We start from the raw sequence: 15461 nt of genomic DNA on the forward strand, positions 1-15461 counted from the left end.
TATGACGGCTACTTGGTCCCATGGTGTTTATACTTGCGTACTATTGTTTGTACAGATGAACGTGGTACTTTCGGGCATTTCAAAATTGCTCCCAAGGATGAACCAGACTTGTCTACAATTTTTTGTTTGAGGTCTTGGCTGATTTCTTTTAATTTTCCCATGATGCCAAGCAAAGAGGCAGTGAGTTTGATGGTAGGCCTTGAAATACATCCATAGGTACACCACCAATTGACTCAAATGATGTCAATTAGCCTATCAGAAGCTACTAAAGCCATGACATAATTTTCTGGAATTTTCCAAGCTGTTTAAAGCCACAGTCAACTTAGTGTATGTAAACATCTGACCCACTTGAATTGTGATGCAGTGAATTATAAGTGAAATAGTCTGTCTGTAAACAATTGTTGGAACAATTACTTGTGTCATGCACAAAGTAGATGTCCTAACCAACTTGCAAAAACTATAGTTTGTTAACAAGAAATTTGTGGAGTTGTTGAAAAACAAGTTTTAATGACTCCAACCTATGTAAACTTCCGACTTCAACTGTATGTACACTATGTATATATATATATACAGTAGTATGTGGACACCTCTTCAAATGAGTGGATTTGACTATTTCAGCCACACTCATTGCTGATAGGTGTATAAAGTTAAGTACACAGCCATGCAATCTCAATTGATACATTTTTTAGTAAAGTGGCATTACTGAAGTGCTCAGTGACTTTCACCGTGACACCGTCATAGGAGTCCACCTTTCCAACAAGTCAGTTCATCAAATTTCTGCCCTGAGCTAGAGCTGCCCCAGTCAACTGTAAGTGTTGTTATTGTGAAGTGGAAACGTCTAGGAGAAATATAAAAATCATCTGTCCTCAGTTGCAACACCCACTACCGAGTTCCATACTTCCTCTAGAAGCAGAGTCAGCACAATAACTGTTTGTCGGGAGCGTCATGAAATGTGTTTCCATGGCCGAGCAGCCGCACACAAGCCTAAGATCACCGTGCTCAATGCCAAGCGTCAGCTGGAGTGGTGTAAAACTTGCACCATTTGACTCTGGAGCAGTGGAAAAGTGTTCTCTGAGGTGATGAATCCCGATTCACCATTTATCAGTCCGATGGACAAATCTGGGTTTGGCGGATGCCAGGAGAACGCTACCTGACTCAATGCATAGGTCCAACTGTAAAGTTTGGTGGATGAAGAATAATAGTCTGTGGCTGTTTTTCATGGTTCGGGCTAGGCCCCTTAGTTCCAGTGAAGGGAAATCTTAATGCTACAGCATACAATGACATTCCAAATGAATCTGTGCTTCCAACTGTGTGGCAAAGGTTTGGGGAAGGCCTTTTGCTGTTTCAGCATGACAATGCCCCTGTGCTCAAAGCGGGGTCCATACAGAAATGGTTTGTCGAGATTGGCGTGGAAGAACTTGACTGGCCTGCACAGAGTCCTGACCTCAACCCCATCAAACACCTTTGGGATGATTTGGAACGCTGACTGCGAGCCAAGCCTAATCTGCCAACATCACTGCATGACCTCATTAATGCTCTTGTGGCTGAATGAAACCAAGTTCCCGCAGTGTTCCAACATCTACTGGAAAGCCTTCCCAGAGGTGTGGAGCCTGTTATAAGGGGGACCAACTCCATATTAATGCCCATGATTTTAGAATGAGATGTTCGACGAGCAGGTACCCACATACTTTTGGTCATGTAGTGTGTATATATATATATATATATATATATATATATATACAAATATAGCACTATTCAGGAAAATTGATTAATTGTGTGTCCATAAACCTAGGGTCCAGTATACTCACTAGAGTCCCTAAAGTACAAAACAGGTGAGTTTGAATAAAAAACTGAGCCACAAGACGCATTGCATACCAAAATAGCTTACAATGTAAAAGCCTTCTGGTGGACACTTCGGAAAATATACAAAGAATAATAATAAATGACTACATTAAAAAAGTCAAGAAAGATGCAAGTACATTTCTTTTAAAAAAAGCATGCTTTATTCATAGCACATATCACAATGAAGTTACTTAATCGTCAACAGAAATTGATCATCAACAGTAACACTCATCGCTAGAATCAGCACACTGGGCACAAATCTACAGGGTTTCCCCGGCATTTTAAGAAACATAAGCAATCTGATGATTGGCGTGATACTAACCTATTCACATGATCTTACTAGGATAATATTTTTTATTTGTCCAGCCAAAACGCTTGACCCCGAGGCATATTTTGTTACAAAAGGCTGGCCTTGCACCGATTTAAAGTCTGATTTAAAGTCTGCAGCCTGCTCATCATCATTAGAAAAAGTAAGTAATTTACAGGAATGCCAGTCAGTTAACACTCCATCTACTGATCACACTGTTTCCATTGTTTCGCTTAAGCAGTTCGTTTCTCACCTAACCACCTGCTAATTGTCGGAATTTGGCACCACCATTATAGCGTAAGTCAAGAGCGCAAGATATGGATTGGTGTTTTATTTCACACTGGAAGCAAACAAAGACTAAGCTAAAGTAGTTTATTTGTTCCTTTGTAAATAAGAATTCGTCCTGAATTAGTGAGTCAGCGGAGAGTTAAATTGATTGTACAAAAGTGTAGACTGGACCCTGGTTTGATGAACACAAACAATAGCTTTTCCTTTACAGTGCTATGTTTGTACACTATAGTGTTCAGGGGTCCTACGCAAACTTTTGGTTGAAACTCATCTGTTTTGTATATTAGGGACTCTAGTAATTAGGACCCTGGTTTTATGGACACACAATAGATTACGTACAGTGCAATATTTCAGTCCGATATGAAAAAAACAACTGGATTTCAGCTGATTGGACTCTCTTGAAGGGCCGAAAAACAAGCAGTGACGCTCCCCTGGGTGCAACTCTGTGGATTTGGAAACTAGAAGTGCTCCTAAGTAGAATGGAACCTCCATTTACTGCAAGACAACCTACAGGAAATTGTGAATGGTTCTCTAAATGATAGGAGTGCACTGTGCATGCACCAAAAATATTGTTCACCATTTAGGCTCAATATTTATAAAATAAATATATGTTGTAGAAATACTTGAAAGTATTCTTTGTATGATAGCTAGTATAATATATATATATATATATATATATATATATATATATATATATATATATATATATATATATAATTCTGCACAATTTCGCTCTAATTATTAATTCAGCTATGAACTATACAGGACCTAACTCTTATTCTGAAAGATTCCAAAAATCCGTGACCCGGAAGTACTTTTTTATTCTTGTCTGCTTTATGGTGGTGACATAAAGCAGTTGACGAAGATTATTTAGCTCTTTTCTTTTCTTGTCATTCTCTAGTTTAAAACTGACTGACTGTGAGGTACTTCGGGGTAGTTATATAGAGGCATTATTGAGGTAAGAAACCACTGTCATTGTTCAACAACAACTAGAAGTTATGAATTCCTCCATAGCTACTAAACTATTTTTCTATTTACGGTAACGTTATACACTTGACGCAATCTCGGCCTTAACAAAAATCACAAAGCGATTAAAACGTTTTAATGGCAAATTGTATGGACAACATGTTATTTTATGATCCAACTAAAACACAAAACCAGCTAGCGTTATCTCAGGTTAGCTTGCAGTTGTTCACTGACTAGGGCATTTATTTACCTAGGCAAGTCAGTTAAGAACAAACTCTTATTTTCAATGACGGCCTAGGAACAACTTACCTGTTCAGGGGCAGGACGAAAGATTTGTACCATGTCAGCTCTGGGGTTTGAACTTGCAACCTTCCGGTTACTAGTCCAACGCTCTAACCGCTAGGCTACCCTGCCGCCCCATATCAGTTTGGCATGGCCGAGACAGCTAAAGTAGTTATAAGTTTGGCCAAAACAAAAGTGAGTTAGTTGAATGTAGAAGAAGCTAATACAAACAGTTGGTAAATGTTGTCTGTAATTTAACCAGATGCCGTATGTAGAGAAAGTGAAAATGACTGTTTGTGTGTAGGTCCTTCCTGGCTGGCCCATGCTGAGACAGGGACCTAGAGGAACTGAACGGACTCAACATGGCCTGTGTAGAGGAGCCCCCTGAGAAGTGTGTGTGTCCTTTGTCTGTGTGTGTGTGTGTGTCCTTTGTCTGTGTGTGTCCTTTGTCTGTGTGTATTCACCTGTGTCTCCCACTGTGTGTGTATGTCCAGGCACTGCTGGGTGTGTTTTGCGACAGAGAGAGAGGACCGCGTGGCAGAGTGGGTGAGCCCCTGCAGGTGTAAAGGCTGTACCAAGTGGATCCACCAGGCCTGTCTGCAGCGCTGGCTCGATGAAAAGCAGAAAGGAAACAGTGGAGGAGCTGTCAGCTGCCCTCAGTGTGGCACAGAGTACAGCATCGTCTTCCCCAAGATGGGTAACTGACACACACAGAGTATAGTCTTTCCCGATATGGGCAACTTGAGGCACACATGCACACACACACACAAGGTAGTTCTACTCTAGTGTCTTCTGTCCAGGTGTGTGTATTTTACTGACTGTGTATATGTCGGTCTGTCCCCCCCTCCAGGGCCATTGGTGTACTTCCTCCAGCAGGTGGACAGGGCTCTGTCGCGGGCCAGTCCATTCGCTGCTGCTGGGGTGGTGGTGGGGACAGTCTATTGGTCAGCTGTCACCTATGGAGCTGTGACTGTCATGCAGGTACAAGACCCTCTACTCCTGACCCCCATAACCTCTGACCATAACTAACACTAACTTACTAACTAGTTCAGTGAATCCATTGCGAACGCCAAATGCAACACAGGACACGAGATTCACAATTCGCTCCCTCCTTACCTCCCTCCCTCTCCCTCCTCCCCCTATTTCTCCAGGTGGTGGGCCATAAGAAGGGCTTGGATGTGATGGAGAGAGCAGATCCTCTGTTCCTCCTGATGGGTCTACCTACCATCCCTGTGATGCTGGTCCTGGGCAAGATGATCCGCTGGGAGGACTACATACTGAGGCTGTGGCAGAGACACTCCTCTAAACTACAGCTGCTAGTTCCAGGTACACAGTGCATTCGGGAACGTATTCAGACACCTTGACTTTGTCCACATGTTGTTACGTTACAGCCTTATTCTAAAATGGATCAAATGTTTTTTACCTCATCAATCTACCCACAATACCTCATAATGACAAAAGCAAAAAACAGATTATTAGAAATGGTTGCAAATATATACAAATATTCAGACCCTTTACTCATAACTTTGTTGAAGCATCTTTGGCAGCGATTACAGCGTCTTCTTGGGTATGGCACTACAAGATTGGCACACCTGTATTTGGGTAGTTTCTCCCATTCTTCTCTGCAGATCCTCTGAAGCTCTGTCAGGTTGGATGGGGAGCGTCGCTGCACAGCTATTTTCAGGTCTCTCCAGAGATGTTCGATCGGGTTATAGTACGGGTTCTGGATGGGCCACTAAAGAACTTGTCCAGAAGCCAATCCTGCGTTGTTTTGGCTGTATGCTTAGGGTCCTTGTCCTGTTGGAAGGTGAACCTTCGTCCCAGTCTGAGATCTTGAGCGCTCTGGAGCAGATTTTCATCAAGGATCTCGCTTTATTTGGCTCTTTTCATCTTTCCCTCGATCCTGACTAGTCTCCCAGTCCCTGCCGCTGAAAAACATCACCACAGCATGATGATGATGCTGCTACCCCCACCATGCTTTACCATTGAGATGGTGCCAGGTTTCCTCCAGATGTGACACTTGGCATTCAGGCCAAAGAGTTCCATCTTGGTTTCATCACACCAGTGACTCTTTAGGTACCTTTTGGCAAACTCCAAGAGTGCTGTCAGGTGTGCCTTTTACTGAGGAGTGGCTTCCGTCTGGCCACTATACCATAAAGGTGTCATTTATGGAGTGTTGCAGAGATGGTTGTCCTTCTGGAAGGTTCTCCCATCTCCGCAGAGGAACTTTGGAGCCCTGTTCGAGTGACCATCGTGTTCTTGGTCACCTCCCTGCCCAAGGCCCTTCTCCCCAAATTGCTTAGTTTGGCTGGGGGGCCAGCTCTAGGAAGGGTCTTGGTTGTTCCAGACTTCTTCCATTTAAGAATGATGGCGGCCACTGTGTTCTTGGGGACCTTCAATGCTACAGAAACCTGTTTTTGCTTGGTCATTATGGGGTATTGTGTGCAGATTGATGAGGGGGAAGGAAAATTTTTTAGAATAAGGCTGTAACCTAACAAAATGTGGAACAATTTCCAAAGGCGCTGTGGTACATTCCTGCAAATGAAATTCACTTGATCCATTTTGTTTTTTTAACTCCTTTTTGTCTCCTCCCCCCCTGACACCCATCCCACACAGGTGTAGGGCGTCCATTGCCCCGTGTGCCAGCTGATGGGAGTAATGGAGGGGACCACCTGTCAGTGTCTCGTACTTTGTGTGGAGCTCTCATCTTCCCCTCCGTGGCCAACCTGGTGGGACGGCTGATCTTCCGCAGGGTACCTTCATCTCTGCAACGCACCGTTCTGGTGAGTGTGTGTGTGTGTGTGTGTGTGTGTGTGTGTGTGTGTTGTACAGAATGTCTGGGCTGGCAGGTGTTTTATGCTTCTCTTTTTTTCCCCCTCTCTCTCTCTCTCTCTCTCTCTCTCTCTCCCTCTGTGTTGTAGGGTGGTATAGCGTTTGTGGTGATGAAGGGAGTGTTGAAGGTGTATTTCAAACAGCAGCAGTACCTCACCCAGGCCAACCGCCACATCCTCAACTACCCAGAGAGAGAGAGGGACATGGATGGAGAGGGGCGGAGTGAGGGAGGAGAGGACGACACAGAGGATAGTGGAAACGAGTGAACACAACACCCCCCCCACCCCCCCCCTTAACCCTAGAGGGCGAAGGAGGGATGGAGAGGTAGAGCGGAGATATAATTAGTTGGAGCAGAAAAGATTGACAGCTTCCCAGAATCCTCTCTGTTCCCTGACCTCACACAAAGAGAAACCTGCAATCAAGCACAATGTAGTTTTATTTGACTCAGACAAGGGGTGTGTTACGTTTCCAAACAGATAACTTGTCAAATAGAAAAGCAGTTGTGAGTTTTTTCCTTTGAAAGTGTTTTCTCCCATTGATGTCTCCAGAACTCAACCATGCTCTGGTATTTCATTGTAAGATATCCACCCAATCGTGTGTGTGTGTGTGTGTGTGTGCGCGCGTGTCTACACCTGGGGTGTCGAATCCGGCCCGTGGGTGGTTTGAGTATATATATAAGAACAATATTTTGCAAGTTTTTACTACAAGGAAATAACCTATTTTTAGTGCTGCCCTTTGGACCTAGTTGAAGACCAAATGCCCCCCCCCCCCCCCCCCAACACCCCTGGTCTACGTTGAAGAACCCTTGCTATTTTATTTGCTTGTAAGAATGAATTAGCTAATAAAGTGATTTGATTGTTAAATACTACATTCTCTCTGTTATTATTGAAGTGGGATAACTTCTACTTTCCCTTACCTGCCCCTGGCTGATGAGGTTATTATTGAAGTGGGATGACTTCTACTTTCCCTTACCTGCCCCTGGCTGATGAGGTTATTATTGAAGTGGGATGACTTCTACTTTCCCTTACCTGCCCCTGGCTGATGAGGTTATTATTGAAGTGGGATGACTTCTACTTTCCCTTACCTGCCCCTGGCTGATGAGGTTATTATTGAAGTGGGATGACTTCTACTTTCCCTTACCTGCCCCTGGCTGATGAGGTTATTATTGAAGTGGGATGACTTCTACTTTCCCTTACCTACCCCTGGCTGATGAGGTTATTATTGAAGTGGGATGACTTCTACTTTCCCTTACCTGCCCCTGGCTGATGAGGTTATTATTGAAGTGGGATGACTTCTACTTTCCCTTACCTGCCCCTGGCTGATGAGGTTATTATTGAAGTGGGATGACTTCTACTTTCCCTTACCTACCCCTGGCTGATGAGGCACTAAGTTTGATAGTAGGGGTGGTGTAGAACTTTAAGTGAGGAAAGAAGTGGAACAAATGATGACCAATGCCATCTCGGTAAGTCCATCTGAGTTACTGCCTCCATTGCAATTGGACAACATTTACTCATTGATCGCTGATTGGCTGACATTATTGCAACACCTAGTGAAGGAACATTTTATGTTTGTGCTTTTCTAATAACCAATTTGACTGGGTTCATGCAAGTGACTGATTGATCGTGCCTGGGAGGAATCTTCACTATCAGTCTAAGCAATTTGGCAGTACGCCCAGAACAAAGGGATATCTCAGTTTCAAGGTCTCAGCTTGGAGAGAAGAAGCCTTGTGAGGTATTGGTCGGTCGCATGCATGAAGCAAACGTTAATGATGAATTAATTCTGAATAAGCTAAATCCGAGCCACACATTTTTACAAGCAGGGACTTGCCTGTTTTCAGCCCTTTGTATCCTGCCAGAATTAGAAACTCAGCAAAAAAGAAACGTCCCTTTTTCAGGACCCTGTCTTTCAAAGATAATTCATAAAAATCCAAATAATTTCACAGATCTTCATTGGAAAGAGTTTAAACACTGTTTCCCATGCTTGTTCAATGAACCATAAACAATTAATGAACATGCACCTGTGGAACGGTCATTGAGACACTAACAGCTTACAGACGGTAGGCAATTAAAGGTCACAGTTATGAAAACTTAGGACACTAAAGAGGCCTTTCTACTGACTCTGAAAAACACCAAAAGAAAGATACTCATCTGCGTGAACGTGCTGCAAGAGGCATGAGGACTCCAGATGTGGCCAGGGCAATAAATTGCAATGTCCGTACTGTGAGATGCCTAAGACAGCGCTACAGGGAGAGAGGATGGACAGCTGATCGTCCTCGCAGTGGCGGACCACGTGTAACAACACCTGTTCAGGATCGGTACATCCGAACATCACACCTGCGGGACAGGTACAGGATGGCAACAACAACTGCCCGACTTACACCAGTAACGCACAATCCCTCCATCAGTGCTCAGACTGTCCGCAATAGGCTGGGAGAGGCTGGACGGAGGGCTTGTAGGCCTGTTGTAAGGCAGGTCCTCACCAGACATCACCAGCTACAAAGTCGCTTATGGGCACAAACCCACCATCACTGGACCAGACAGGACTATCAAAAAGTGCTCTTCTCTGATGAGTCGTGGTTTTGTCTCACCAGGGGTGATGGTCGGATTCGCGTTTATCGTCAAGGAATGAGCGTTACACCGAGGCCTGTACTCTGGAGTGGGATCGATTTGGAGGTGGAGGGTCCGTCATGGTCTGGGGCAGTTTGTCACAGCATCATCGGACTGAGCTTGTTGTCATTGCAGGCAATCTCAACGCTGTGCGTTACAGGGAAGACATCCACCTCCCTCATGTGGTACCCTTCCTGCAGGCTCATCCTGACATGACCCTCCAGCATGACAATGCCACCAGCCATACTGCTCATTCTGTGCGTGATTTCATGCAAGACAGGAAAGTCAGTGTTCTGCCATGGCCAGCGAAGAGCCCGGATATCAATCCCATTGAGCACGTCTGGGACCTGTTGGATCGGAGGGTGGGGGCTAGGGCCATTCCCCCCAGAAATGTTCAGGAACTTGCAGGTGCCTTGTTGGTGGAAGAGTGGGGTAACATCTCACAGCAAGAACTGGCAAATCTGGTGCAGTCCATGAGGAGGAGATGCACTGCAGTACTTAATGCAGCTGGTGGCCACACCAGATTCTGACTGTTACTTTTGATTTTGACCCCCCCCCCTTCGTTCAGGGACACATAGTTCCATTTCTGTTAGTCACATGTCTGTGGAACTTGTTCAGTTTATGTCTCTATTGTTGAATCTTGTTATGTTCATACAAATATTTACACGTTAAGTTTGCTGAAAATAAACGCAGTTGACAGTGAGAAGACGTTTCTTTTTTTGCTGTGTTTACTACAAGTGCCCTTCCAAGACGGCTCAAGGTCATTGGCCACAGATAAAAGGAAGTCAAATCACGTTATATGTACAGTAGCTTTGATGGGACTGATCATGTCAGCATCTTACTTTCAAAGCTTCAGCTAGCAGTCATCATCATGAATCAAGTCTACAATCTACAGGTAAATCCTTTCTAATCCTTGTCATATGAAGAGAAATAATGAAGAGAAATTATAGATGAAACGTATTGGACATAAAGAAGATTACACAAGTTGGAAATCACAAATTCAACGATGAGTCGTTTGGAATGAATCAGTGGCTAACTGCCAACTTCCAGCTGTGCAAAGCAACCAGTAGCCTGCTATTCAATGGAGTGGCTGTTTGTTTTCCCCCCAGAGTTCCCACCATAAATCCAGAGAATGTCAGACTTTAATGACAAAGTTTGATGACAAAACAGCCATGCCACCTTCATGTTTAAGTGAACACATCACAAGCCAAGGTGAGTCCAAAAAATGTATTGTATGCTGCTGCATAAATGATGTAATATGCCAGGGAGATATGTATACTGTAGCTAAGAAAGTAATACTAAGTGTATGTTGTGTAGTACGCTGTTAGTAGCCAATGTGCCTCACCCTAATATTTTTGTCTATTTTCACCTCTTAATTTTGCCTACCGTTACTGTTCTGACTCGGTGGTGCCTCACATGTAGCCTATAACCTGTTTTTGAGAAATATCATCTAATATTGTAAGAGGTTTCATTGTCTGCTTATATATGCCCTTTTTATTCATCCTACTGTTCTGATTTGGTGTACAGGGACAATTAATGTAAGAGCAGCCCATGTTCTGCATTCTGTCGCTGTACATTTCAAAAGTGCTGAACACATAGTTTCATTGACTACGTCCATTGTTGCTCGCTCATTTAATGTCTTAATCGAAATTATGGAAAGGGGGTTCCATGGCAGCTGCACACAAGACTAAGATCACCATGCTCAATTCCAAGCATTGGCTGGAGTGGTGTGAAGCTCGCAGCCATTGGACTCTGGAGCAGTGGAAATGTGTTATCTGGAGTGATGAATCACGCTTCACCATCTGGTAGTTCGACTGACAAATAAAAAATTTTTAAAGCAGAACGCTACCTGTCCGATTGCATAGTGCCAACTGTACAGTTTTGATACCTTCCTGTGTGTCTGAGACCAACCTGGTACTCATTTCTATCAAGGCATAAGGAGCAGGAGGAATAATGGTCTGAGGCTGTGTTTTGTGCTTTGCGCTAGGCCCCTTAGTTCCATTGGAGGGAAGCTACAGCATACAATGACATTCTAGACGATTCTGTGCTTCCAACTTTGTGGCAACAGTTTGGGGAAGGCTATTTTCTGATTTTACCATGACAATCCCACCGAGCACAAAGAAAGGTTCATACAGAAATGGTTTGTTGAGATCGATGTGGAAGAACTTGACTGTCCTGCACAGAGCCCTGACCTCAACCCCATCGAACACCTTTGGGATGATTTAGAACGGCGATTGCGAGCCAGGCCTAATTGCCCAACATCAGTGCCCGACCTCACTAATGTTCTTGTCGCAGCAAGTCTCCGCAGCAATGTTCCAACATCTAGTGGAAAGCCTTCCCAGAAGAGTGGATGCTGTCATAGCAGCAAAGAGGGGGGGGGACCAACTCCATATTAATGCCCATGATTTTGGAATGGGATGGTAAGCAAGATAACAAGCATACCTCAAATATACCTAAGATATGATGCAGCCACCACCATGCTTGAAAATATGAAGAGTGGTACTCGGTGCTGTGTTGTGTTTTTGCAGTATGTGCAAGTGCCTTGTTGTAAGCAGGATACATGTTTTGAAATATACATATTCTGTACAGGTTTATGTCGTTGCACTAATTTAGGTTAGTATTTTGGAGTGACTACATTGTTGTTGACCATCTTCAGTTCTCACATCACAACCATTAAACTTTGTGACGGTTTTAAAATCACCATTGGCCCCATAGTGAAATCCCTGAGCGGTTTCCTTCCTCTGCAGAAACCGAGTTCGGAAGGACACCTGTATCTTTGTAGTAGCTGGGTGTTTTGATACCATCCAAAGTGTAATTGATAACTTCACTATGCTCAAAGGGATATTATATTTTTACCAATCTACCAATAGGTGCCCTTCTTTGCGAGGCATTGGAAAACCTCCCTGGTCGTTGTGGTTGAATCTGTTTGAAATTCAAATCAAATCAAATTCACTGCTCGACTGAGGGTGAGATAATTGTAGGTCTGGGGTACAGAGATGAGGAAGTCATAAGAAATCATGTTAATTAAACATTATTATTGCACACAGAGTGAGTCCATGCAACTTATTATGTGACTTTTTTACTCCTGAACTTATTTAGGCTTGCCAAAACAAAGGAGTTGAATACTTATTGACTCAAGACATTTCAGCTTTTCATTTTTTTAAATGAATTAGTACATTTCTAAAAACGTCCACTTTATGGGGTATTGTGTGTAGTCTAGTGTAAAAACAAAATGTCAATTTAATCCATTTTAAATTCAGGCTGTAACAACAACGAAAGAGTCAAGGGGTGTGAAGACTTTCTGAAGGCACTGTACTAGCTATTTGTATGATATCTGTGTGCAGATCCTCAGGATATCCCTGGCGGTCCAGAGAGATTCCAGGCTCACACTGATTGGCTGATGTTCAATGTCGGGTGTTGCTGCTTCACCACCACACGGTAGCCATGACAACTGCTCTCTCTTCACACCATGTGTTTGTTGCACACTGACAAATGAGATATTGGAAGGGGGCCTATCTAATAGACAGTAGTCCAGACTACTTTGAGCCCATCCTCAATTACCTGATGTCCCACCCTGACCTTAGAGATCCTTTTAATTCTCTATTTGGTTAGGTCAGGGTGTGACTAGGGTGGGCAATCTATGTTTTCTATTTCTTTGTTTTCTATTTCTTTGCCTGGTATGGTTCCCAATCAGAGGCTGCTGTCTATCGTTGTCTCTGATTGGGGATCATATTTAGGCAGCCTTTTCCCACCTGTTGTTTGTGGGATCTTGATATTGTGTAGCTGCCTGGGAGCAGCACAGAACATCACGTTTTTCGGCTGTATTGTTTTCGGTGAGTTTCATATTTATTAAACATGTGGAACTCTAAGTACGCTGCGCCTTGGTCCATTCATTCCGGCGGCAGTTCCCGGTCCAGAGCGTCCGGTGACAGTTCCCGGTCCAGGACCTCCTGCGATGGTCCACGGTCCGGAACCTCCAGCTCCATGGCCGGAGTCTTCTTCTGTGTTGGTGCCCAGTCTAAGCACGGCATCCAGTCCAGCTCCATGGCGGGAGCCCTCCTCTGTGCCGATGCCCAGTCCAGACACGGCGTCCAGTCCCGCTCCAAGGCAGGAGCCTTCCTCGGCATCTAGGTCCAGTCCAGGCACGGTGTTCAGCCTGGGTCCATGGCTGGATCCGCAGGATGAGCGGGTGCTTCGTCCCGCACCAGAGATGCCCCCGATGCTGGCGGGTACTTCATCCCGCACCAGAGCCGACACTAGACACCCCCCCCCCCCCCCCCCCCCCCCCAACCCTCCCTTTTTGTTTCAGGTTTTGCGGTCAGAGTCCACACCTTTGGGGAGGGGGAGAAAGTGTACTGTCATGTCCTGACCATAGAAAGCTTTTATTTTCTATGGTAGGTCAGGGTGTGACTGCGGGGGTTGTTCTAGCTTATATTTTCTATGTGGGGGTTCTATGTTTGATTTTCTATGTTGGTGATCTGTGCGATTCCCAATTAGAGGCAGCTGGTTATCGTTCTCTAATTGGGGATCATACTTAAGTAGCATTTTTTTCCACCTGTGTGTTATGGGATATTGTTTATATTTTGTTGCCTGTTAGCACTGCATTGTCTGCATTGGAAATATAGTACTGTGCTTTCTCGAAACCCTATTCTGTAAAATCGAACTCTAGTCTGTCAAATCTATTATTGCCATCCAGTATTTATGCTGCAGTAGTTTGTGTCGGGGGGCTGGGGTCAGTTTGTTATATCTGGAGTACTTCTCCTGTCCTATTCGGTGTCCTGTGTGCGTTCTCTAATTCTCTCCTTCTCTCTTTCTTTCTCTCTCTCGGAGGACCTGAGCCCTAGGACCATGCCCCTGGACTACCTGACATGATGACTCTTTGCTGTCCCCAGTCCACCTGGCCATGCTGCTGTTCCAGTTTCAACTGACCTGAGCCCTAGGACCATGCCCCAGGACTACCTGACATGATGACTCCTTGCTGTCCCCAGTCCACCTGGCCATGCTGCTGCTCCAGTTTCAACTTCCACCTGACTGTGCTGCTGCTCCAGTTTCAACTGTTCTGCCTTATTATTATTCGACCATGCTGGTCATTTATGAACATTTGAACATCTTGGCCATGTTCTGTTATAATCTCCACCCGGCACAGCCAGAAGAGGACTGGCCACCCCACATAGCCTGGTTCCTCTCTAGGTTTCTTCCTAGGTATTGGCCTTTCTAGGGAGTTTTTCCTAGCCACCGTGCTTCTACACCTGCATTGCTTGCTGTTTGGGGTTTTAGGCTGGGTTTCTGTACAGCACTTTGAGATATCAGCTGATGTACGAAGGGCTATATAAATAAATTTGATTTGATCACGGTTCAATTATGGTTTTGTATTTGCTTAAGTTTAACTTTATTCATTAAAAGTATGTGGAACTCTACGTACGCTGCGCCTTGGTTTCTGTTGGTTGCCCTGGTCTGAGATCAGCGGTTTATGAGCAGAGAATGTGAAATGAGTACCAGGTTGGTCTCGGACACACAGGAATGTATCAGATCTAGGATCTACTGTACACACGTAATGTTGAAAAAAGGTCCCACATGTATTTAAAATACTTGATGTATTTGTAAAGGTAGATTCAGAATTTATTGTGGCAGAATGGGGTTGTATCCCTCCACTGAAGTGCCAGACACTTGAGAATCTATGCCAAGGTGCATTGGCGCTGTTCTAGCTCGTGATGGTCCAACACCCTATTAAGACACTATGTTGGTATTTTATTTAACTAGGCACGTCAGTTATGAACAAATACTTATTTTTGCTGTACTTAGTTACCACTCCTAGACAGTATGTTTGTTTCCCTGGCCTTGTCTGAGAGCAGTGGTTGATATTGTCACGCCCTGATCTGTTTCACCTGTCCCTGTGATTGTCTCCGCCCCCTCCAGGTGTTGCTTGTTTTCCCCAGTGCATTTATCCCTGTGTTTCCTGTCTCTCTGTGCCAGTTTGTCTGGACTACTTTCCTGCCTGCCTGCCCGCCCTCAAATCTACCTGCCCTTTGGTACCTATTGAACCTACTGGTTTTGACCTTTTACCTGTACACGCCCATTCTCTTGCCTACCCCTTTTTGGATTAATAAACATTGTAAGACTCCAACCATCTGCTTCCTGTCTCTGCATCTGGGTTTCGCCTTATGCCTTGATAGAAATGAGTACCAGGTTGGTCTTAGACACACAGGAATGTATCAAACGTTTGTAATGTTGAAAAAAGGTGTCTCAGGGTTTTGTGGGTGTATTTTAAAATGCTAGATGTATTTTTAAAAGTAGATTCAGCGGTGCACAAAGTAAGCAACCGAGGAGGGCCGACTTCC

At 44.4% G+C, this 15461-nt stretch overlaps 1 protein-coding gene across 1 annotated transcript; it reads left to right on the top strand.

Moving 5' to 3' along the window:
* The first annotated feature begins 3239 nt into the window (after positions 1-3239).
* Positions 3240-7385, top strand: marchf5l (membrane-associated ring finger (C3HC4) 5, like). The gene is made up of 7 exons (XM_020466032.2): positions 3240-3395; positions 3990-4076; positions 4180-4382; positions 4536-4666; positions 4837-5011; positions 6302-6468; positions 6607-7385. Exons 2-7 carry the CDS (start codon positions 4048-4050, stop codon positions 6781-6783), a joined length of 882 nt encoding a protein of 293 aa, XP_020321621.1. The 5' UTR covers positions 3240-3395; positions 3990-4047; the 3' UTR covers positions 6784-7385.
* Positions 7386-15461: the final 8076 nt, after the last annotated feature.

This window comes from Oncorhynchus kisutch, linkage group LG29 (assembly GCF_002021735.2).
Source record: "Oncorhynchus kisutch isolate 150728-3 linkage group LG29, Okis_V2, whole genome shotgun sequence".
NCBI classification, from domain to species: domain Eukaryota; kingdom Metazoa; phylum Chordata; class Actinopteri; order Salmoniformes; family Salmonidae; genus Oncorhynchus; species Oncorhynchus kisutch.